At 38.1% G+C, this 23,856-nt stretch overlaps 1 protein-coding gene across 2 annotated transcripts in view; it reads left to right on the top strand.

Moving 5' to 3' along the window:
- The window catches only part of Fam174a (family with sequence similarity 174 member A), a 28,426-nt gene extending 6,910 nt beyond the window's left edge, over window positions 1–21,516 (top strand). Inside the window, exons 2-3 of one of the 2 annotated variants that reach the window (XM_038340799.2) lie at window positions 11,046–11,180; window positions 20,912–21,516. In XM_038340799.2, the coding sequence (XP_038196727.1) occupies window positions 11,046–11,180; window positions 20,912–20,915 (139 nt within the window). In that variant the 3' untranslated portion in view covers window positions 20,916–21,516. Of the gene's footprint in view, window positions 1–11,045; window positions 11,185–20,911 lie in introns of those variants that run through there. The other variant, XM_038340800.1, reaches the window with a different exon arrangement.
- Window positions 21,517–23,856: the final 2,340 nt, after the last annotated feature.

Below are 23,856 nucleotides of genomic sequence, written 5' to 3'. Positions count from 1 at the left end.
CCTATGATGTCCTTTGGTTCTATCCACCCAAGACCCTGCTCTGTGACTTCAAGAATGGAGAGTGGGAGGAACATTGCCTTAAGCATCAGCATGTATGTACTGCATTTGTGTGTATGACACATTATTCGGGAACTGTTTGAAGGATGGTTGCAAGTGTGGACTATATTAAAGCACAGTCAAGCAAGTTTACGAACCACTTTTGGATTTATGTAAGTTAGTTCATGGTAAATTTGAGTGTTAAACTTCTCAAATTGCTCTGCTTGTTGGGACTTCAAAGATAACAAGTTCTGTTTCTCCTTGAGGAGCCAGCTGTTCAGTCGAGGAGTTTCACTGCTGATTAGGGTACTAAGTTGAAGTCAGAAGAGTTTAGGAATGAAGGATCAAGCTCAGTGTTGGAGGAAACTGCCCTGGGAGGCCATTTGAAGAGGCACTCGTTGTTAGCATTGACTGTTGTTAGCACTCTAGTGTTTGTCTATAATTGACATGTGTCCTCTTTAGGTCTAACCCAGTCTGCTCTCAGCTGACCATTACAGACAAGTATTTGGGTTACTGTTAGCAATCATAATTTTGCACACAGATGTCAGGGGCCACCCCTGCCCCCTTGGCCTGCAGGGAGATGGTTCATATGAGGTGGGATGAAACTCCAGTCAGTGCCATCTTCTCAGGTGATGGGTCAGAACTTCCAGAGTCTGGTGCTGTGTTCTATTCTTCTTACACATGTAGACAACAATAAAACGTTGGAAAAAGGTTTCCACGTAACAATTATCACAACAAAGCTTTAGACATAGTTACATAAATACTCCCTACTAAAGTCGCAAAGCATCTATGACCATTGCAATAAGAATGAGTTCTATTGGTCAGATAAACAGAGGAGCTAAGGAGGACTTAAGGAGGAAGCAATTGTATAAGCATAAGAATGGAGTCTATTGGTGAGGACACAAAGAACTCTTTCATAAGGATGGGTTCTAGTTGTTGATTGTCCAAGCTCAGGATCAGAGCCTACACAATGCTCAGGATATTGTTGGGTTTTAGGTGGAGGCTGGTTCCTAATAGAATAGCAAATTGAGAAGGAACATTTGAAGGTATGAGAAAGCACAGAATCTGAGAAAACAGGAAGGAGTACCTAACACTCACATGGTAGGAATAACAGGGGTAAGGCAGCAAATGCTTTTGTCCTGAAATATTCCCATTTGTCTATGGCCATAGTACCCTGCAATACACGATCTCATCGGACACATCCCTGTTCCCACATACTTAACCTCTTTCCATAGCCTGGCTTCTAACTGCACCACTCTCAGACATCCTTACAAAGGACAGTTTATAAATACTTTGCCTTCCTTCTGTGTGCTCCCTCTGTGAGCAGTGGAGACAGCAGTTTATACTTTGGCTTCGGAAGCATTGCTTCTCAATTTTTCTTTTCTTTCTATTTATAGTATCTTGGTTTTTTTTTTTTTATGTGTTTCCTTCTTGATAAAGTTTATTTTCTGCTTTTGGTATGTTGGTTTGTTTATGTTCCTTTGGGGCAGGGTTACATGTGATTCAGGCTGGCCTCTAATTCAAAATATAGCTGAGGCAAGCTTTGAACTCCTGTTCTTCCTGATTCCGCCTTTGGAAAGTTCTGATCTAGGCAGCTATGGACCACCGAACCTTTTTCCTGTTTTGATCACCATTCTTTTGCCTTGGAGAGCAGGTCTGTGAATTTTAATGTCCCTTTCCAGATAATAGAATATGAATATTTGCAAAGGGATACTCTTACCTCTGCTAATATATTTCAGTGACATGTGACTCAGTCCCTTAACCCTTTGCATCTTACTATCCTTGCTGCTCAATGGTCCATCCAAGATTTGCTTTTATATCGCCATTTCAACCCTATTAAGTGTTGAGTTATAAGCTACCATATTCAGCTAGCTTCTTACTAGATAGATGATATAGTCTTGCAAATTTCAAATTTGAAACCATCTTTCTGTTTTGCGACAGTATCTTCCTACTGTTAGGAATATTTCTTAAGAGGAGCCTCTCTGCCAGTGCAAAGGACTCCAATCAAACCAAATTAGACCAAATCAAAAATGCCCACATTTATTGAATGCAGCATTTTTGTATGGCCAGGAGCATGGTGGGGGAAAGACACAGAGGGAAAGCACACGCAAAACCTGAAACCATGTGTTCCTTTTTCTGGCATGAGCCTAAATAGCCTGTGGGAATGGTCCAGACCCTGGGAAGGGGTCAGCATTTGGTTTCCTGGAGATGGAGTCTGGCCCAAAGCAATTCCCAGGGGGAGGGGGCCTGACATGGAGCTTTTCGCTCCATTGGTGCTCCATTGGTGCCCCAAGGATGAATGTCAGAGGCTGGGGTGATGTCCCCAACTTAATATTACATTTCAGACTCTTTGGACATAGGGATGTTAGAGAGCTGAGGTCTCACTTTCAATCAAACATCCCAGAGTCCTTGGATATAGGGGCATTGGCTCCAGTCTGGCTACTTCCTGTGGGCATGGGGTGACGTGGGAGAGGGGAGAGCTGGAAGTTGGTGCTCAGCTCAGCGAGAGGTGTGGCTGGAGCGGCATCCAGTTTGCTGTCCTCCTGGAGTTCTCAGGCAGCTGCTTTTTGAGGGAGATGAGAAAGCAGGTGGCTAGAAGAAAAAATATTATTATTGGCTCTATGAAATGGGGCTAGCCATGGGATGGGATACAAAAGCAGAAAAACCAGATTTTAGTCTGCAGGTGTCCTTGATCTAGGAGTGCTGGTACCAATGGTGAAGTCCCAGGAACTGGTGCAGGTGTTGGCATTGTCTGGAGAGTGCTTAATAAGTTTGTCCTGGCCCAGTTATTAAGAGTGACCTGTAAAATATGCTTGAAATTGACTGGGGTTAGCGTAGCAGAACTTTTTCCTGGAAGCTGTAAGAGAACTGGAACAGATTTACATCTTGGTGTCAAATCAAAAGGCTATTGCTTTAGGTTAAAACAATTAAATGAATTGGGACACCTTGATTTTAAAAGATACACATGAAACCTGTTAGTCCAAGACTATGAAGCCTGTTAAAGAGGCACACTTGTCTGTCATGGATCAAGTAATAAGTTAACAGTACCTAGGTTATTAAATACCATTAGACATATCTGGGAGGGATAAATGAGCAAAAATGAGACAACTTTTTTTAGCTACACAGGCAATCCCAAATCTTCACCTTAGTCCTTGGAGAACAGCAATCTTAGAAGCAGTGCTTACCATTAGCTGCTGAGTATAAGAGGCCCAAAGATTTTTCCTGTGGGGGAAGATTTAGTCTACCTGGCTTAGCAGGATGAGATCGATTCAGGGTGAAGCATCCAGGAAACTGAAGAGGTGAAAGGCCTCTGTTTGCTGTGTGGGTGGGTTTACCAAACCCAAAGGCAAGGCCTGGAGGCAGAAGGTCTTTCTTGTTGGAGGAGCTATAGAGTGCTGTGGAAGTTGCACGTCTGTGTTAGAAGCCCTTTTGTTAAATGCCATAATCTCAGTTCTGGAAAGACACTTGAGAATTAGGTACCGTTTCCTGTATTGTAAACTTGGCATATAAGCTAAATTTAGAAGTGTATTTCATCCAGTAAGTTACAGCTTACCAATGCTAGTAAATGTAAGAAGATGAAAAGGAATATTTTAATAAGTCAAAGAATGTTAGCACACACATGATACTCTTACCCCAAGATGGCGCTCAGGTCAAAATGACAACTACCCATGTGTTTGTATTTTTCCAGAGCTGTTATCGTCTGGAGTTATCTTTAAATGAGCACATGAGCACACAGAAAGATAATCCACATCACAAAAACACATTTACATATTCACACAGGCATACTGTGGCCACATCATTTTAACAGACAGACAAAGCACTTTTGGAAACCTGTGTCAGCTGACCAACTTCAAAATCCCAGCGTAGTTCAGCACAGAGAGACAAACAGAAACAGCTAGAGGGGGAGGGCAAAGGCCCCCAGAGTAAGACAAACAGCAAACAGCTTTTTCCAGCACTAGCCTAAATAGCCTGTGGGAGTGGGAGTGGTCCTGACCCTCCCTGTGGAGGGGTCAGCATTTGGCGGGCTTTCCTGGGGGCTTTCCTGGAGGTGAGTCCGGCTCAAGGCAACTCCCAGGGGGAGGGGGCCTGACATAGAGCTTTTTGCTCCGTGGCGCCCCATGGATGAATGGGATGAATGTCAGGGGCTGGGGTGACGCCCCCCAACTTAATATTACAGCTCCATAACCCATTCTGGCTTTTGAAGTTACAATTCTGCCTCAGCTATGAGTTTGTGAGTGACAGGCATGCACCAGTATACCCAGTTTCAACCATCATATTTTTTCCTGCCTATAATCTTAAGCTGAATGGTTTCCACGAGGTGAGTGCAGTCACATTCATAATTCCTCAGGCTAGGAGCTAGACCCGCCTCTGGCTTGTTTACCGTTTGCATCCAGTTATTTAGTTTCAGTTTGCAAATGTCCCTTATGTGAAAAAGCCATGCATTTATTAGGGTTTCATAAATTTGTTCTCTTAGATGCCGTCCTCATTTCTTTCCCTACTCTAAATATCCCTTTTCAGTTTGTCTTCCGTCCTGAACAAATTGTCCTCCTTCTAAACCGTAACTGTTATGTGTGCATGTGTGCTTATAGTTCCCGTGTGGCTCTACTCTTTAGTCTGTTAGTCACTCTTTATGTGCAGCTAGAATGAATGCAGCTTAAATGAAGTTATTACATCACTGGTAGCGATACAATCAGAACAGAAAAATTTTACTATTACATAAAATTCTGAGCAGCACACATCCATGGGGTTAGAGTTGTTCTTAGAAAATTTCAGCTATAGGTTTAAACTGTGTTTTCAAATTGCTGGAAGAAACTCAACAGTATAATAATCTGGTTTTGCTGTTATATAAGTCACTTGTCAGAGCTTGAAGTTATTGATTGGAGACTACGTAGAATCACAGCTGCTTCTATCCATGTTTTATTTATTTATAATTTCTGAGGGGAATAATTTTGCTGAAATTACATATTGCATATTGGGTAAATATATAGCAACTTCTTTAATCATATTTTGTGGGATTTACTTAGAAATATGGGAAAGAAAAATGATATTAGCTGAAGTTAAAATGTGCATATGTGTAAATAATATATATGTAATGTATATACTTTCAAAATTAAATAAAAAAATGAATGAATATATATACAGTTAGAAAATAAATGCTCCAAATTTCTAATGTCAAATGTCAATTTATATGTATAATGTACATTATGTAAATTATGTATAACATTAGAGATAAATACTTAATTTGTGTGATATTGGCCTATGAAGTGATTATAAGAATATAGTTTGAAAACCAGGTGGTGGTGGACACCCTTAATCCCAGCAATTGGGAGGCAGAGAGGCAGGTGAATCTCTGTGAGTTCAAGGCCATCCTGGCCTATAGAGCCAATTCCAGGTCAGCTAGGACTGTTACACAAAGAAACCCTGTTTCAAACCAAAAACAACACCACCAAAAAAAAAAAAAAAAGTAGTTTGATAGTGCTGGACAAAGGGTTGGCTAAGGGGAGATTGTGGAAATCTGAAAGGATAATCATAATACTAGTCAGATTTCCAGGGAATGTGTCTGGTAGTCCTGGTTTTCAGATCAGACTTTAAGATTGGTTGGGAAGCAAATGCATGCTACAATTTTGGAATGGAGGACAGAAAAATTACCAATACTCGCATCTTCAATTTCCAGGACTAAATGAGAAGGCTAGACGTGCAGGGGAAATGAGTAGACTACTAAAGTTGATAGAGTATGCTTTCCTTAGACAAGATGGCAGGTGATATATAAAAGAAGAATCTCAGTTCTTTCTTAGGAATACACTCAGTAGGATCTTATCATTATGGCATCCATGGAACACACTGATAGCCCTATTTTCATCTTTAAAGCCATTGATTTATTTTTAAGACAGCATCTTCCGTGTCAGCGGCTGGCTATGTAGCTTGGAATGCCCTCGAAATTCTGATCCTCCTTCCTCTACTCCTTGTGGTGAAGGTGAGTGCTGAAAGTGTTGCCTCGCATCACTACCTCGAATTTCATGTGATGCTGGGGATGGACCCACGAACTTTGTTAATGGGAGGCAAGCAACCTTCTAGCTGGGCTAGAATCCTACAATATGACCTACTCTCCATAGAAAGCATGGTTGTGTGGCTAAGTCTCTAGCTGCCTCAGGTTTAAGTCCATCTAAACAGTCATGACAGGACCATGGTTCTTAGGCCTTTTCTTAGTCAGTGTCTGAGTATAGAAGAGCATGAACATTCTGACAAACAGTAGACTCCTTAAGTAGCTGGCCTTTGCTTATAAGCATAGAATTGACCAGTCAGGACTAAGTGGCGCTGTGTCTCCATGCCTAGCCTTTCTTCCTTTCTTAGGTGTCAGAGGGTTCCAAACTTCCGGAAGGAGCTCTGTGTGTTGCACAGTTCACTCTTGTCTCTCATATGGTTTTCCCATGTCTGTATTAATTCATGGCACAGATAAATACAGAATGCAAATAATGACATGGGAAAAACATATGAGAGAATATATTGACTCAGTTACAGAGACTGGAAACTCAACAGTGTTAGTATTGACATGGTTGGTTCATTCTAAGTGTTGTGAAGGAGGATCTTATTCAGTCCTTTTCATTTACTAATAACTATCTTATTTTCATACAACCCTATGGGAGCCATGAAGAGGAAAGTGGTGGTTTGAATAAGAATGGCCTCCACAGGCTCATATATTTGAGTGTTTGATTCCTTGTTGGTGGTCTGTTAGAAGGACTAAGAGGTCTGGCCTTGTTGGAAGAAGTGTGCCAGTAAATGGTGGGCTTTGAGGTTTCAAAAGCCCCACCTAGCCCATTGTCTCTGCTCTGCCTGTTGATCAGGATGCAAGCTCTCAGCGACTGCTCCAGCTTCATTGCTGTCTACATCCTGCTCTGATGTAATGGATTAACCTTCTAAAATTGTAAGCAAGCCCCAGTTAAATGTTTTCTTCTATAATAGTTGTCTTGGTCATGGTGTCCTCTTCACAGCAATAGAACAATAGCTAAGACAGTCTCCCATCCATTTAAACACACACACACACACACACACACACACACACACACACACACACACACGAGAGCACCTTTGTTACCTGGTCCAACTTGAGTTTCTCTGTAAGGATCATAATACCAAAATAAAGCAACATTCTGCATTTCTTATAGTTATCTCCAACTCTAACTGAAGTTTAAAACTTGGAAGACATTGTTCAGTCTAAATGTCATGATAATCCATTCTTTGCATTCTTTGTGTCTGTTTCTACAAGAATTTCAACTGAAAACTGGCGTGTTTGGTTTGATGAGGTGAAATGTGAGATGCCCAGTTAGTCAAAGAGTTTTGATTATGTAGCACATCCAATTTTGATATCATGAAGAAAACTGTAGAGAATTGACATTGTGGCTCACTAATGTTATTTGCTTATATTACTATTACCAAAAGTGCCTTAGGTTAATTCTTGTTCACAAATTGCTGCATTAATTCTTGGTTATTTTATGGTAAAGAAAGTAACGATAAAAAGTTTTATTTATGAAATTTACAAGTATATAAATATGTAGTTGTATATTTATGTATTAAAATCTACTCTGTTTTCTATCTGAGCACATAGCTGATTCATAAGTACGTGTGTGTGTGTGTGCATGTGACTGATTTATATATCCCTTGGTCTAGTTAGGATGTATTATAAAACAAAGAAATTCCAGTGACTTTATTATTTTATACTTAATACCTTCCTTGCACATATTCCATTAAAAGGAAATGAAAAGAAACAAATGTACTGACCAGATGAGGCGCTCGCACTTTTGTCGAGTACTGAAGCGACATGGAATTTTATTGTTGTGTTTATTTTATGTGCAGCTAACATTTTTACATAAAATTTTATCATGCTTACTTTAGTACTTTTATTTTCCTTCTATAAATAACTGATGCATATTATTGAAACAGAAAGTTCTGACTGAGCTGGATATGTTTAATGAAACATTAAGGAATCTGCGTCTATGTTAAGACAGCCACTTGAATCATTTATGCTGTGATTAAATATAGCTGAATATAGATTACTGCTTCACTTTCTCCTGCCATTTCAGGATTCCGTACTTTTCTAATTGTATTAGATAATATTTCTATTTTTATTAGAAACCAACAAAATATAGATTCATGTTGCAGTATGTGTGTTATGCCTAATTGAAAAGTGTGCATATTAATAGCCATGGATACTACTATTAACAGTTATATGTATGAGAGTAAAAACTAAAAATAGTAGATTTTAAATTCTCCTTTACGTTTTGATTGAAAAGTAATGTAAACAGGGTAGTAAAAATAAAATAACCTTTTACCTTAAATTTTTGTATATTAAAATGAATATTTTGCACTTAGCATTTAAGTAGTTCATTGGATCAGCACAATTTTTAAAAAATTTTGTTGGTATTTGTTTTCCTTGAGAAATACCACTACATACAGCAGTGTTTGTATAGCAGTTGATATTTTTATGAAATGTGGCTGTCATGACCCTGTAGCCATCACTGCATATCACTAGCATGAGGAAAGACGTTGTGAGAGAAATAGCCTCTCAAGTTGTTCTACTAATATAAGGCTTTTAAATGTTATTTAATCGTTTTATGAGTTAATGAATATACTAAATGGGAAATTTATTTTAATCAAAATGTACCTCCCACTTTTTAATGTTTAGTACTTAACTATCCTGTCTCTATTTGTGAAATGGGTTCTTCTTTTCAAGAGAGTTTTGACAGGTAATATTTAGATATGTCACTTAATAAATCTGCAATGTAAACGATAGTGAGAATATGCTAGTGAGATATATGAGAATATAGAGAATACATAAACTGGAACAAATGACAACATTCTGCGATCCATGCAGGCAGGTGTTTATATCACACCGTGGAATGGGATATAATGTTAGATGGATACATTTTTCTGCTGGCTAAAGATTAAGAAATCATTCATTAGTGATGATTTTTGTTCTAGATAAAGGGTTAGCTGAGGTTAATCCAGGCTACTCATGAGTTGTGCACTGGACGTACGTGACCTGAGAGAATTTAGTTTATAACCCAAGATAACTTCACATGGCATCAAGTTCCTCATTGACCAGGAAGTCATGTGATTTAGAAACCCCCCTGAAAGACTTACCAAAGAGAAGAGGCTCCATTAGAACTATCAGTGTCCACAGCTTCTACTATGGAAGGCTTGATGCAGTGTGTACTCTTTCAAATCACAGGACAGCACGGGAAACTCACAAATATTTGAGGAGCATTTTAATTTCCAATCATTAAGGGAAAAGGGAATGGAACAATAGTGAACTACTTTCTTTAACCTTTTTCTTCTTTCCAAAGTAATGTTTTTAATTTTCCTGTCAAGTGCTTTAATAAGTCTAAATTTAACCTTGGTAAGCAAGCTAAATTCCATCTGCGAGCAAGTTTTTGTAAAGTCCTAGATACAAGAATTTTTTAAAAGTTATAAACAAAACAAAATATTAAGACAAAGATGTGACAGAAATCATATTGGCCCATAAAACCTAAATAACAGGAAAAATTTAGGATTCTCTTCTATGATATGTTTGACTGCATGCAGACATACATGTATTTGTGTCTGTTGATTTATTCATTCACTGTAAATTTGTTAGTTTAAGCTTGCAATTTCTTACTATAAAATGCTTCATTATACTTCACTCTGTCCTGTCCTTCCTAGGTAAACTACTGGGTTTTATAATGGTTAAATATGTGATGTTAAATATTGTACTGAAACCAATTTCTTAGTCCATCACCTTTAGTTAAATATAAAGATAAGTCAAGAATGACTTTTAGAAATTTTATTTTTCTCCATAGTTATATCTTATAAATTTTGATTGCTGAGAGTAGGTTATTTTATAATCAAAAGCTAAAATAGTGTTTATTGGTTAATACAGTTCAAACATTGATTTTAATATATGTTTATGTAAATGTATGAGTACTTTGTCTTTCTGGATGCTCCTATTACTCTGCCACTAGTGCTGAAGTGAATATTTTAAGTATCAATTAACATTATTATCTTAAGCTGAGTAAATTAGTGTTTAAGTAAAAGAAATTTCATTTGCGATCACTTGCTGAAATATTTTATTTTGTTTCTAATCTCCAAAAAGTTCCTGTGGAAGACTGCCTACTACATATAGTGTTGAAGCTTTTGCGTTGGAATCAACTTGGGCATTGAATACAAGTTCATAGTTTTAGATCAGTGAGTCAGAAATCATCAGCTTAGTGACTCCTGGTCTCTACTCCTGACATTTTGGTTTAATTAGGGCCCTGGTATGATCATGTTAAAAAGAAAAATCCCTGGTGATTCTGATGGGTAGTCCAGGTTCTGAACCATTAATCTAAATTTGAGTGTATGTCTAGAACCTTCCGTTATCTAAATCTAACTTCTTCATGGTAGCAGCAATGCTTAATTGTGTCTCAATAAGAATGCTTCAAGGACATGAGGTAGGGGCTGGATTGAAGGCTTCAGGAAATTTTAATATCTGACGTAAGGCTTAGGAATTATCTTTCGGGAATGGACAAAGGGCTCTGCAGTTAAAGCACTGCTGCTCTTCCATGGGACCTTGAGTTCAGTTCCCAGCACCCATGTGGGGCATCTCTGAACCAGCAGTAACTACAGCTGCAAAGGCTATGACACCCTCATCCTTCTGGCCTACGTGGGCATCCACACGAGTTTCATTCACTCACATATCCATAAATAAAAATAATATGTGGTGCTCAACTGAAGTTCACAGAAGGTGAAAAGAGTAGAGAGTGTGCTAGACAGGAGCAATGTTGCCTTACAGATATATAGGAATAGGTTTATTTAATGAACTACTATGATCTTTGGTGCTAAATTGATTGTTTCATACTCCTGATTGTAATCATTTTTGTACTGAGTGTGTGCTTGGGAGGGAACATGGACTAATTTCTTTAATTTACAACTACATTTGAGGTAATGATTAGGTTATATTAAAATAATTTTATTAATTTATGTGTTCTCTTTAATAGGATGAGAAGAAGAAACCACAAGACTAGGAGATACGGAGTTCTGGACACTAACATAGAAAACATGGAATTGACACCTTTAGAACAAGATGATGAGGATGATGACAACACATTGTTTGATGCCAATCATCCTCGAAGGTAAGTTGGTACCGTAGTTAAATAGCGATGCATATCTTTGCTCAGAAAACTGATGTATGATATTTTACAGTCTTTATTTTAGCAAATGTTATTGGTTTGTGTTTAATGATGTACTTTGTCCTGCCTAGGCCCCCAATCTCATTCATATGCCTTTGCTGAAGTGCATATAACCAATAGTGTACATTCCCTAAAATGAGCCGCCTTTTGCAAATTTCTTTGCAGTATTTGGGGTTTGAAATTTTTCATTCTTGTGGTATTCATTATTTTTGCATATGTTTTATGTTGTGTTGGGAAGTATTTAGTAAGCTTGCTTTTATTTTTATATTCGTAAATGGTTTTGTTTGTTGTTTGATTTATTTGATTTGCAAATAATACTTCCTGACAAAACTCTAAGACTGCAGGTTTTGTCAACTCATGTAGCTGTGATGTCTGTGTGCAGATCTAGTCTCATGACATGCCAGGATCTTTCCTAAGGGGCTTATTATGATTAATATCAGCGCAAATAGAATAACAAGAGGCAACCAAGGGTTACAGCATGTGGGCAAAATTTTTATGCTAAGAGAAAGAGGGATTTCTTGTGAAGGAAAGTTAGAGTCTAGAACCATGTAAATCTGAGCACAGGACTCATTCATTTACTTGATTAAATTTATTTAATCAGGTGTCATACTTGTGTGTAATGCATTCTTCCCAACCTCACCCCCTTCCTTGTTGTTCTCTCTCCTGCGGACCCCCAACCGTCTTGTCCCCACATTTATGCCTTTTTGTTTTGGTTCCGATGCACTGAGTTTAATTTGCACCGTGTGTGAACACAGGTATACAATAACCCATTGAGCATGGTGGTCTCACAGTTAGGTCCATAACTCAGAAGAATGACAAACTGTGCCTTCTTGAGAATTGTTCAGGAGCCAGTAGCTCATCGGGGAGGATTGTGACCCCGGTTCACCACCCTGGGTGTTGACGGGCCCAGTGTTAGACATGCTTGGTGCAGATGACTCAGGCCGCTCTTTGCAGTGGCTGTGTCATGCCCTGAAGGCAGCAATTCATAGTCCTTTTCTGTATCTTCCACCTGTTGAATTCTTTCCACTCAGTCTTATGAAATGTTTCCTGAGCCTTCTGGGGTAGTTTAAATGTTCTGCTTAGGGCTGAGCTTTCAGCTACCACTTATTAATAGCACCTTGAGCAGCCATGACTGCATTCACTGCTGTTCTTTGAAAGAGATATATCTGGAGTTATGGATAAGAGTGACATTTGCCTATTGGTATAAACAGGTGTATAGAATGCAATTTGGTTCCATGTCAATTTATTTATTTATTTATTTTTATTTTTATTTATTTATTTATTTATTTATTTATTTATTTATTTTTTGGTTTTTTGAGACAGGGTTTCTCTGCAGCTTTTTTAGAGCCTGTCCTGGAACTAGCTCTTGTAGACCAGGCTGGCCTTGAACTCACAGAGATCCGCCTGCCTCTGCCTCCTGCTGGGATTAAAGGCGTGCGCCACGCCCGCCCGGCTCATGTCAATTTATTAAAACAACAGTAGTGAATCCCTGAATCCCCAATTAGGCCCTAAGCTCCTTAGCTTCTAGCTTTGTGGATTTTCTGTTTGTTTATTTAGTAAGTTTGTAATAATATCAGGTGTGTCTTCCTCTCTGGAGAGGCCAGTCTAAAAGCTGTTGGCTGTCCTTGGGACAGTCGCGTCACTGTTGGAGCGCTAGGCATGTCCTGCAGGTTCATGTTGTTCTTAGGATTCATGCTGGGTGACTTTATATTCATGTAGAATTGAATAGCCCAGTTTTTGTTACCTCTGTTTCAATCCCAAGGCTTCTCTGTTCTTAGGATGGAGATATTCTACATGGCTAAATAGCATCACTCCCAGAAGCTATTATTTATTAAATATAATTCTCAGTGCCAGAGATGGGATACTACTTTACGAGTTGATGGTAGAGAGGCCCAGCAGCAACCTTTATAGGACCCTGCATCCATATGAAAACTATCAGGGAGAAAAACATGGCTCAGTTCTAACTTGATTTCATTTTGTCATGCATCTGAATGCCTGTTGTCTTTATCTGGTTCTGATGAGCAAACGAGGAATGTTAAAAGCCAGTAGTTTGGTGGGTAAGACTGGCTTTATTGGTTTTCTCTTTTTGAAGTGTGGGCCAACTAAATTTGTTAGCTTGCATTTAAAAGTCTATGTATGTAATATGTACTTATCTTTATATTAGAATTAAAAGAAAATAATATGAAGTAGCATTGAGAACAAAGACGTACTGAGTAAATACAACATGATCTCATCTAGAACTCCATGTGAAAGTGTTAAATAAAACAGTGGCATTAGAATTCAATTTACTTTTCAAAATTATTATTCTTATAATTTGCAATGACCATAATTGTATTTAAGCATGCTAAGTACTTATGAGATGTCTGCTATATACACTCATAGAAAAGAATGATATCAAATGAAATTAACAGTTCATGATTGCCTCCAAAGAAGAAGTCAATTTGAACATCAAGTCATCCATCTACAACAGGCTGTAGAATGAATGTGAAACATCTTCCGTACACTCATGTTTGAACACTTGGTTTCAGCTTGTTGTCTTAAGCTTGTAAACCATTAGCCAGTAGAGACTTGCTAAAGAAAATAGGATACTGTCAGTAGGACATAACAGTTCAAAAATCGCCCCAGTTCCTGCTCACTTTGTTTCCTGACTGTGGGGACAGTGTGAAGAGCCATCTCACATTCTTTCTATTGCCATCCTAGTTTGACTGTGATGGAATGTGCCCTTCAAAGTATAAACCAAGCTAAACGTTTGCTTCCATGAAGTTAACTAATACAGGAATTCATCAATGGCAAGATTGCAACAGGCAAAAGTAACTACCTAAAATTTAGTTGTTGTGAAGGTGAAGCTTCAAAAACAAAAGAAAAAGCTCATGAAACTACCATGTATAATTATATGACATCAAGTTTGTAACCTAAAAAAAATGGATAAATTCCTAGATAACCAGTTGGTGTGTTGGTGTACACTCTGCAGGAGACGGTCACCTCTCCTGCTCCCAGCTTTTCTCACTTTCCTGTAGTTCTTTGTATAGGGTTGAGGCTACCTGGGCTTTTCTCTGTTTAGTTTGTCATGTTCTCTTGGGTCACTCATGTTCAGGTCACATTTGGGTGACCATGTTAGTGAAACTTTATGAGTATAGCTTCTAATATCACTAGGCGACACAGTCTCACAGCAAATTCCCTGATCCTCTTGCTCCTGCAATCATTTCACTCTGGCAATTTCCTTGAGCCTTAGGTGGGGGAGTGTTTTGTAGGTGTAGCCATTGGGACTGGGCTCAACCACTCATTTTGATGATTGCTCTAGGACTTGAAGGAGGCGAGAGTAGGAAGAAAGGTGTTAAATCCTGCAAATAGAAGAGTGGTTTGTGCTATTTAAGGGTTTCAGAGACTGTCAAGCAGACTTAGGAATTACCTTTTCTAGACAAAGGAGAGAGAGATAGTAATAATAAAGGGGGTGTAGTGTTCAAAGATAAAGTAGTGAAGTCATCTTGAAATTTTAAATCACAGTAGGTATTAAATATAGCACAGCTACGCATGGGGAGCACACTCAAACCGTATGAAACTGTAAAAGTTACTATGGATCATCAAAGATGAAGCCAGTTTAATTGTGAGGAAGTAGGGATGGTTATGCAGTATCCCAGTGATCAGAGCAAACTGGATGGTGGTGGCGCACACCTTTAATTCCAGCATTCTGGAGGCAGAAGCAGGCGGGTTTCCCAGTTTGAGGCCAGCCTGGTTGAGTTCCAAGACAGCCAGGACTATATAGAGAAACCCTGTCTCTATGAAACAAACAAATAAACAAACAAAAAAGGGAATCATTCTGTTATTAGAATCAGTGTATCCAGGTATTCTAGCAACTTCTGCTTTTATAGGGAAAACAGAAATAGGCAAATGACCCAGTTTTATATGGCTACCTGTCTATTAGACTTAAGCAAAACAGAAAAAAAGAAATTTTAAAATAGCAAACTTGGGATTCCACATTTTTATTAATTAAGGTTACCAGAATTAATGATTATGTACTTTTTGAGGCTTGATATATGTGAATTTTTAAATAAGAAACAAAGATGACACAAAGTAGCAAAAGCAAAGTGTCCCTATGTCCTTCCTCTACTCTATTTCTCTGTGTGTCTGAATTTGTTTGTGTTTATGTAGATTAAATACAGAGTCCAGCATAGTTTTCTAGGGAAGCACCTGCCCAGCTACATCCCTAGCTCCACGTGTGTGTGTTTACACTAGATTTGTATCAGTACTGTTCTTTCTTGTTGGCTGACAGAATTCATGAATGGGAGCACTAGCGAATGGAGTTTTTCCCCTCCCTTTGGTAAGACTGTTAGTGCATTGAATTTTGTAATATACATATTTACATACATACATAGATATACATAACATATATAGGATTGTTTGTGCATATTAAATATTCAACTAAAATACTAGTGTTATAAAAAATTCTAATTATTAATAAAGGTCCTTTACATTGTAATTGAGATAATATTAAAGGAATCCACAAGCAGTATTTCCTCTTCCTATTTATTTATCTTTTGTTTGGTGTTTTCCCACTGTAGTCTTTCTACCTGTTTCTGACAGTTCCCTTTGTATTGCTTCCACTCTTTAGATCAAACCCTAGTAGCTCCATTCACCTTCAGATTCCTGAAGTAGACGGAGTTGAGAAATGTGGCACTCCCCTTCCTGTTTCAGTTAGAAACATCTGCATTCATCGGCGGCAACTGCTATTGGTGCAGCCGTCGATGGAGCGGGCTTTGCAGCAGGCTGGTGACTGAGACTTGTGCTGTGATGTGCAGATTATGATCATCACATACGGTGCCATAAAGAGGAAGAAAAGCTAGCCACCAAAGAACGGACATAAAACTATTAAAGTTTGGAGTTTGTCACACTATAAAAAGGATGACTGGGACATTTCTGGTCTTTTTTCCCTTAGAACTATTGAAAATGTGGTGGAAGCTTTATAAAATCCTACCTAAGACCTGAGCTATAACTCCATGGTGGCGTGTTTTCCAAGAGGGGAAAAAGACTCAGAGCAGGTCCCTGCTGTTAACATAGGTGGATCCATCCAAATCTCACAGTTCTTTAAGAAGCCACCTTAGCAACATAGAGTCTTAAGGGGGAAGGCTAACCTGAGTAAACCTACCAAACATGACTTAAGGTAGGTATTTTCATGAATTGTTTTCTTTTAATTATTTAGCCAGTTTAGAATTCTATGCAAATAAATAGTCTAAGTACATGGATAAGACAGACCAATGAGTATTATTCAAAATTAAGTCATATTCCTGCTACCATAACTTTGCAAACAAAGTCTGTGGTTTACTTTTAATCCTTTTATAATTCTTCATTCAAATTTGTTTATGCCGGTTTGCTCTTTTTTATTTTATTTTGTAAGGTTATAATAATTGTAGCATTTCTCTTTTCCCTGTCCTGCCTCCAAATCCTCCCACACACCACACCTTACTATCTTTCAAATTTATGGCTTTTTAAATTTATTGTTATAACATACATAGATGTTTATATGTATGCACACACACATATACACTCCTAAATACATAAGTACAACCTGCTCAACCTATATAATGTTACTTATCTATATGTTTTGGAGGCTGACCATTTGGTATTGGATAACCAATTGATGTGCTCGTCCCTGGGTAATACTATTTCTTCCCCTGTAGTTTTTTTTTTTTTTGTGTGTGTGTGTGTGTGTGTGTGTGTGTGTGTGTGTGTGTGTGTGTGTTGTGTAGGGTTGAGACCTTGTAGTCTTTCCCCTTGAGTTTGGCATTCCTGTTGATGTTGTCCGTGTTCAGCTCATCTTAAGCAGTTGTGCTGTTAAGAATTTGTGGGTGAAGCTTTTGACATTTCTAGGAGATACAGTCTGACAACAAACTTCTTAATCCTCTGACTCTTACCTTTGCACTTCTTCAGCAGACATCCAGAGTTGTAGATACCACTTCACCTGTCAGTTCCATTGGATGAATATACAGCACCTTTGTCTATTTGTCTTATCTGTAGGTAGGTAGGTAGGTAGGTAAGTAGGTAGGTAGGTAGGCAGGCAGGCAGGCAGGCAGACAGACAGGCAGACAGACAGACAGACAGAGGTATAAGGGCAGTGTGGACAGGCTGGTCTTTAACTTGTGGTGATCTTCCCAAATGCTGAGGTTGTAGGTGTGAGCTTTTATTACATGTCTCACTTTTATTACTGTAGTGTATAAAACTTATCAGTGAGTCTACATTCTATTTCAGAAATAATACTCAAATTTAATGGGTAGAAAGTATCTCAGTAATCAATGCAGCTGTCTCTAGAAGGGAACAATTGACTCTGACTTGGGAACAGTAGCAGGAATGGCTGAGATGGCAACTGGTTGGTCTCAGGTGCACTGGACACTGCAGTGGGCTCTTTACTAGAAGGGTTAACCACATGCTCTTCTAAAGTAGTTCATTTGACTCTCATTTGAAAGAGAAGAATTGGGGCCGAGAAAATTTAAATAACTTTAGACACCCCATCCTGTGACAATCTCTTTCCATTTGTTTAATATTCATTGATTTATACTTATAAACATAACATTTTGTCTCTTATGTCATGCTAAGGCCCTCTGTTGCTGTTAGTTTTCCAGATGTGCATCCATAAGGTAGGAATCTGAGACCTGTGGCTTGTTCTCTTTCCTGCTTCGTGAAGAACATTAGTGTTCTGTGGTAACAGTTCTAGTAATTAGTTCTGATCCTATGGAGTTGGACACTTAAAACAACTTTATAGTACAGACAACAAATAGAAATAATATATTAGTAGTTTTAAGTTTAACTTCTATCAAAAGTAAAATTATTGTAATGATATGTGCTAGAAGACAACTCTGAAATTAAGGAGATGGTCTATACGGCTAATACTAATGTCAGTTTAATGCCATGCTAGTAATTTGTGTCAAATACGTCATTTTAAAGCCCCCAATTTTCTTCTTACTATTTTCACTCTGCTACTGTAGTTTAATACTGTGTGTGTCCATTATAATTTGTACCTGGAGATACCAAGTCATAAAATGCTTTCTAGCTGTTTGTATCAGCCTGTCAGAATCAGAAAACAGATTTGGTAAGTTTTGACATGTGCAGTTAATCGGCAGGACGTTACCGGGCTGGCGATGTAGCTGGCGACTGAGAGGTGCTGTGCACTAAGCAGTTAGATGTGGTGGCTGACAGGCTTCTTGAGCGTCACTTCTCGCTAAGCCGGGGCTTAGACCCGCCTCCTGAGCTGGACTCTGCTTCCCGGCCACGTCACTGTCACATAGCGGAGACTGACTGCGTTACTAAGGTGTTGGCGCTGCTTTCCACTCTGGAGCCTTTGCCTGTTCACATTGTGAAGACTGCTTCTAGAAGTCAGCACTAATCTTTCCTTGCAAATTATAGTTCCTTCAGTTCAACTTTTCTTTTAGAACTTCAGCAACCAACTGACCAAAAGGGCGTTTCAGAAAAGAGGCTTTAAGTCAGGATCGCCTTCATCTTCTGAGTGACGTCCAAGCTGTGTGGCTTCTTTCGCAGTACAGCTGTCTTACAAAGTAGAAAAGCGGGATTTTTATCTTTACTAATTTATTAACTGAACACTATCTTCCCAGCTTCCCAAAATTAAACAAAATTTCTGACCCAAAAAATAAAGCTAGGGGATCAGCAATTTGCAAGCATCTATTGCTATATGAGACATGATGATAATGATGATGATGATGATAAATAATAATTTTAAAGAGCATTATTTCTGACAGTTAATATAAATCTAGAACTAAGCATGGTAGATGATGCCATAATTGTAGAACTTGAGATACTGAGGCAGGAGGATTTCTGGACTACAAAGTGAGATCCTGTCTGAAAAAAATTAAGATTAAATTCTTTAATATATTTTAGGTGATTAAACAACAAAAAAAATGCTTTAACATTTTTTAATGCTGTTCCTCACACTGACACATGCAAACCAGTATATTGCATAGCTGTTTTGAGTGTACTGGAAATCATGAAAGCATTAACTGCTTTGTTTAATAAAAGATTCTACCCATCTTTTGTCTATTTCAAATTGTTGTAAGTTCTGTGGAGACTTAAACTGTTACTTAATCTAAAGCTCTGTTGCTTTTAGGCTGACCACTAAAATATCTAAACAAGGTGCCATTTTAACTCTGACAATGCAATGATACTTCATGCAAGTATTTTTCCTACCAAGTGCTTTTTCATTTTTCATCTCTTTGGAATAATTTGACAGCTTGTGATTGCAGTTGTACTTCTTGGTATGTGATAGATTTTTATCATCACAGAAATGACTGAACTTCGCTTATCTGGGATATTATTCCGTCTCACAGTACGGCTCCCTTAATAGGACAGGGTGTGCTAGCAGTCCTGTCTTCAGTGGCCACAGTCTGTCCTAACTGCTTTCCAGTTCAGTGTCTGTCTCTGCCTTAACTTAATAGGCACAGTTCTCACTACCCAGCACTCCCAGACTGCTCTGTGCCCTCTTGACTGGCCTGCCTGTCCACCTTTTATACCATCTCGATTCTTTCTTCAGGAAGAGGAACTCGGGTATTTTTCTTAAATATTGCTAATGTCCTCCTGGTTTTCCTGAGAAACGGCAGCAGAGTTAAGGGTAGCAGTTGAGAATGGCATACTGACGCAGTGATATGTGAATAGTAGTTATTTTTAGAACATGCACAAGATAGCCAGATAAGTTCATTTGGGAGAGGAAGAAAGTGTATGTCAAGGGGAGGTGAAAGTTCCAGGCAAGGTATGATGTTACATAAATGTGCATTTGTTCTCAGGCTTTGTGGATGTAGAATATGCTTGGAGTCAAATTAAGAAGTTCATAAAAAACAAAAGGAAAACTCTAAGATTGATTTTGCCAATCAAGAGAGTTCTCAGACCACGCCATGCTTTTGAATAAATGAGTAATACTGTTAGACTTATGTCCTAGGCTAGATGACCCCAGTGCTTTGTAGGTTACTCACTACTAGAGTTAAGAGCTGAGTTGCAGTGTTTTGAGCTGCTTTGTATGATTCAGTGAGGAGTGAGTAAGAATGAAGATTCATATTGCTATCAATATATTAAAGAACAATAACCAGACATCCCAATGTATGAGATTATTGAAAAATGTGTCTTTTCTTTGTTTGTTCACTTGTCTGAAATGGAATAACTATGTAGTCCAAACTAGCCATGAATTTATGGCCATCCCCCATACCCACCAAAACTGTCTTTTTGTGATTTTTTTTTTTTGTTACCATACTACAAATAACTAAATTATTTTTTCCCTTGAATGTGATTTCACACTTAGGCTTTTGATTGCATTTTAGAAGCTGAGTAGCAAATTAAAGAGCTGTATTCTTTGAAATTGTAGAACAAAAACATTGTATTGCCTTGAGTCAGTTGAAATCATTTGTTAATGTTCTGTGAGGAAACTTTATTGTGAATAGAGACATAGTTTTATGACTCATAATAATATATATATATATAATTATTTTGAATAGCTAAAATTACAGTTCAAAGGATAATATTTGAAGTAGATAATAATGACAGTGTCACCCAGTCATGGTGACTTATAATAAAGATTTTTTTTTTTTGGCTTTACATTATTCCCCTCAAAACTCCTGAGTATTTAGAGATGTTTAGACTTTATACAGAAGTGTAATTTATATATTTATTTATTCATTTTACAGATGAGAATGTGCCTTTCATGAGAAGACTTCAAATTTCTACTGAAGAACAGTTTCTATGTCTAAGGAATAAGAAGCCACTCTATGAAGGGGAGGGGAATTTAAGTTGCAAACATTATGACAACCTTTAATTTGTTGTTACCGCAATAAATATTGTATCATTTTGTTATATCTTTGTATATTTGGAAATGCTCTATTAATGGGCTCCATGTGTTAGGGACAAACTGTACTGTACTGGATTTCGCACTTGAAAATTATTTTAAAATGTGTTTTCTGAAGCGCTTTTGTTCCTTCCTTTTACCATGTTATTGTAACCTGTTCTCTTTGGAGTACTAATCAGTTATTGTTAATTATTTTATTAGTGTCATAATTTAAAGAACTACAAGCCACAACTAACTGGTATGAAAAAATAATTAAAATTCTTCTTTACTAAAAATTTCCCATTTTTATGGGGAAAAAAACCCAAATTTATTATGTTGTTTTTGAGTTTTTTAATAGTAGTAATTGTCTGTGCTCTTGTATGCAAAAGAATGAATGTAATTTAAAATTATTTAAGTGGTACAGACAGAATGTGTTTACAAAATAAACACTCCATTGTTATATAGTAACTTGTGTGTTTTTATATTATCTCTATATACTGAGTCCACAATGTATTTTTCCCTAGCTTAGTGTCTCACATCTATAATTTTTGCATAAAGCAGGAGATTTCTTTTGAGTTTGAGTCCAAGGATAAATGTGGCAAAGAAGATTGAATATCTTCTTAGAGGTGAGATATTTTGGAAATCAACGAATGTCAAAGGCATTTATAGTTTCAGTATGAGAAAGTGAATTACAAATCAGATTGTCTTGTCAGAGATGAGGAGATTGAAATATTCCATCTGTAGACTTTTATGTAGTGATTAGCTTCATTATCACACAGCAAATCTAATCTCACCCAGGTCTGGATTTACACATTTTAAGTTTTAGGAGAAGACTTACAGAAAAGTCATGGGTCCTGAATATCATTGCTTGCTAGCTTAGTGAGGTCATTCAAATGTGTGATAGAATGGGAGAATCACCAGTCATAGGATTTATTTTTAATTTATCAGCTATACTTTATGGTCCCTAGTTCTGTTCTGTATTATATTTTCTCTGTAGCAAAGCTAATCAAGAAATCTCCCTCAGTTGGTAAACTTAGCTATTTTATAGGCTACTGCTTCATGATGAATTAATTTCAGTTCTACCGTGCTTTTATTGACCTTAGAGTTACTCCCATTCAACGAGCCCACAATAGATACTCCTCTAACAAAGAGGAAAAGTTCAAAAGAAGAATGGTTTTATATTTGAATATAACCCAGGCCTGTAATATTTCAAATAAAACTGAAAACTTACGTTCTTACAACGTCTTCTTGTCACCACACCCTCTCTTCCGCTGACAAGCTTTTGCTGGCTGTCCTCCTGGAATTTTTCCTGTGGTGACAGCAGGCAGTGGCTGGGGCTGTGGTACTCTGGGGTGTCACCTTGACTGTGACACCAGAGCAGCTCACTCACACATCTAGGAGCTGACGTTGGCTGTTGGAGAGAGTTCAACTCAAATGCGTAGCATGAATTTGCCAACTAGACTCTGAGATCCTACAAAGGTAAGCGTGAAACGCAGCAACATCTCTTGCTAAGATTTCAGTCCAGATGTGGGCGAATATGGGCTCTGGCACATTCTATTCCTTGTGCCTGACACCGTGATTAATTTATAGTCAAGTGAAGGAAACTGGTCTACGTGTTCATCACATGAGAAGCAACACAAACACATGGCAGGAATCCAGTGGGTGGCCAGTTTTGGAGACCCCTGATATAGCTTGTCTGACTACAGGATGCATGTCCTTATCTGCAGGACAGACCAGTCTTTCTCAAGTTCCTCAAATTACATCCCATTAGGGCTTAGCTCGAACCCTAGGGTTTATACATTTAAGTTTAAAGGGAAGATGTGGGGCTTAGATGTAGTTAGAGGAACTTTGATGCAAATCCTCAAACATGGTTTCTCTATAAAAATAAGAAATATAAACAGAAGAGACAATAGTACAAGGGAGATACACAGGTTTGAAGTTCGTTAAAAATTCAAATTTTATAAAAGGTCAATTTTGACTGGAGGTACAGTATGAGCATAGCATTATGAAGTTATGCTTATATATTTCTATGTACTACTAAGTGGCATTTTGCTTTACTACAATGTTGAATTGTTAAGTCGAATGTCTTAAACTCATCTCTAATACATAGTAGTTCTTCATGAAAATATTTGATATTTGTTCTGGTGATGCTGAAACAGCACGCAGGTATTGGTGCTTCCTTTTACCGTCATTCCTCAGCATGTGTCACCCGTTTGTCCTGCCACACGGATTCCTCTGTACATGTCAAATGTTTGGTTGGGTTCTCATTGTGCTCCAGGGAACTGGATCTGTGCCACTTGGTCTGTCCTCCAGGCTGCTGACACTGGTCTTTCAGACCTTCCTTTCAGCAGGTTATATGGGTTGTATTGGTTTTGAATAGCTGCCTGGGCCTGCTTTATGTTGATAGAAATTTTAACCTTCATTTTCATTGAGGTTTACCCCTTTGGTAATGTGATTTATCTTAGGTTTCTGCTTTTCCTAGACAGCTTCTCTGTTTGGTGGCTTAGAGTCTTGATGCTGCCTTGGCATTTGGTTGAAGTTTGAGAGCTTGGTCTTTTTTTTTTTTCACAGGGTTTCTCTGTAACTTTGGAGCCTGTCCTGGAACTAGCTCTTGTAGACCAGGCTGGCCTCGAACTCACAGAGATCTACCTGCCTCTGCCTCCCGAGTGCTGAGATTAAAGGCGTGTACCACTACTGCCCGGCTCAGACATTGATCTTTAAAGGAGTTTACTATGTTTGTTTGTTTGTTTATGTTATACATCTCCCTTCTATGGAGGTGTCATTCCAAGTTTCTCTAAGTGCACTGTT

This window comes from Arvicola amphibius, chromosome 8, assembly GCF_903992535.2.
Source record: "Arvicola amphibius chromosome 8, mArvAmp1.2, whole genome shotgun sequence".
Classification (NCBI taxonomy): Eukaryota; Metazoa; Chordata; class Mammalia; order Rodentia; family Cricetidae; genus Arvicola; species Arvicola amphibius.
The sequence above is the reverse complement of the archived record's forward strand: the minus strand, read 5'-3'. Positions and strand labels throughout refer to the sequence as shown.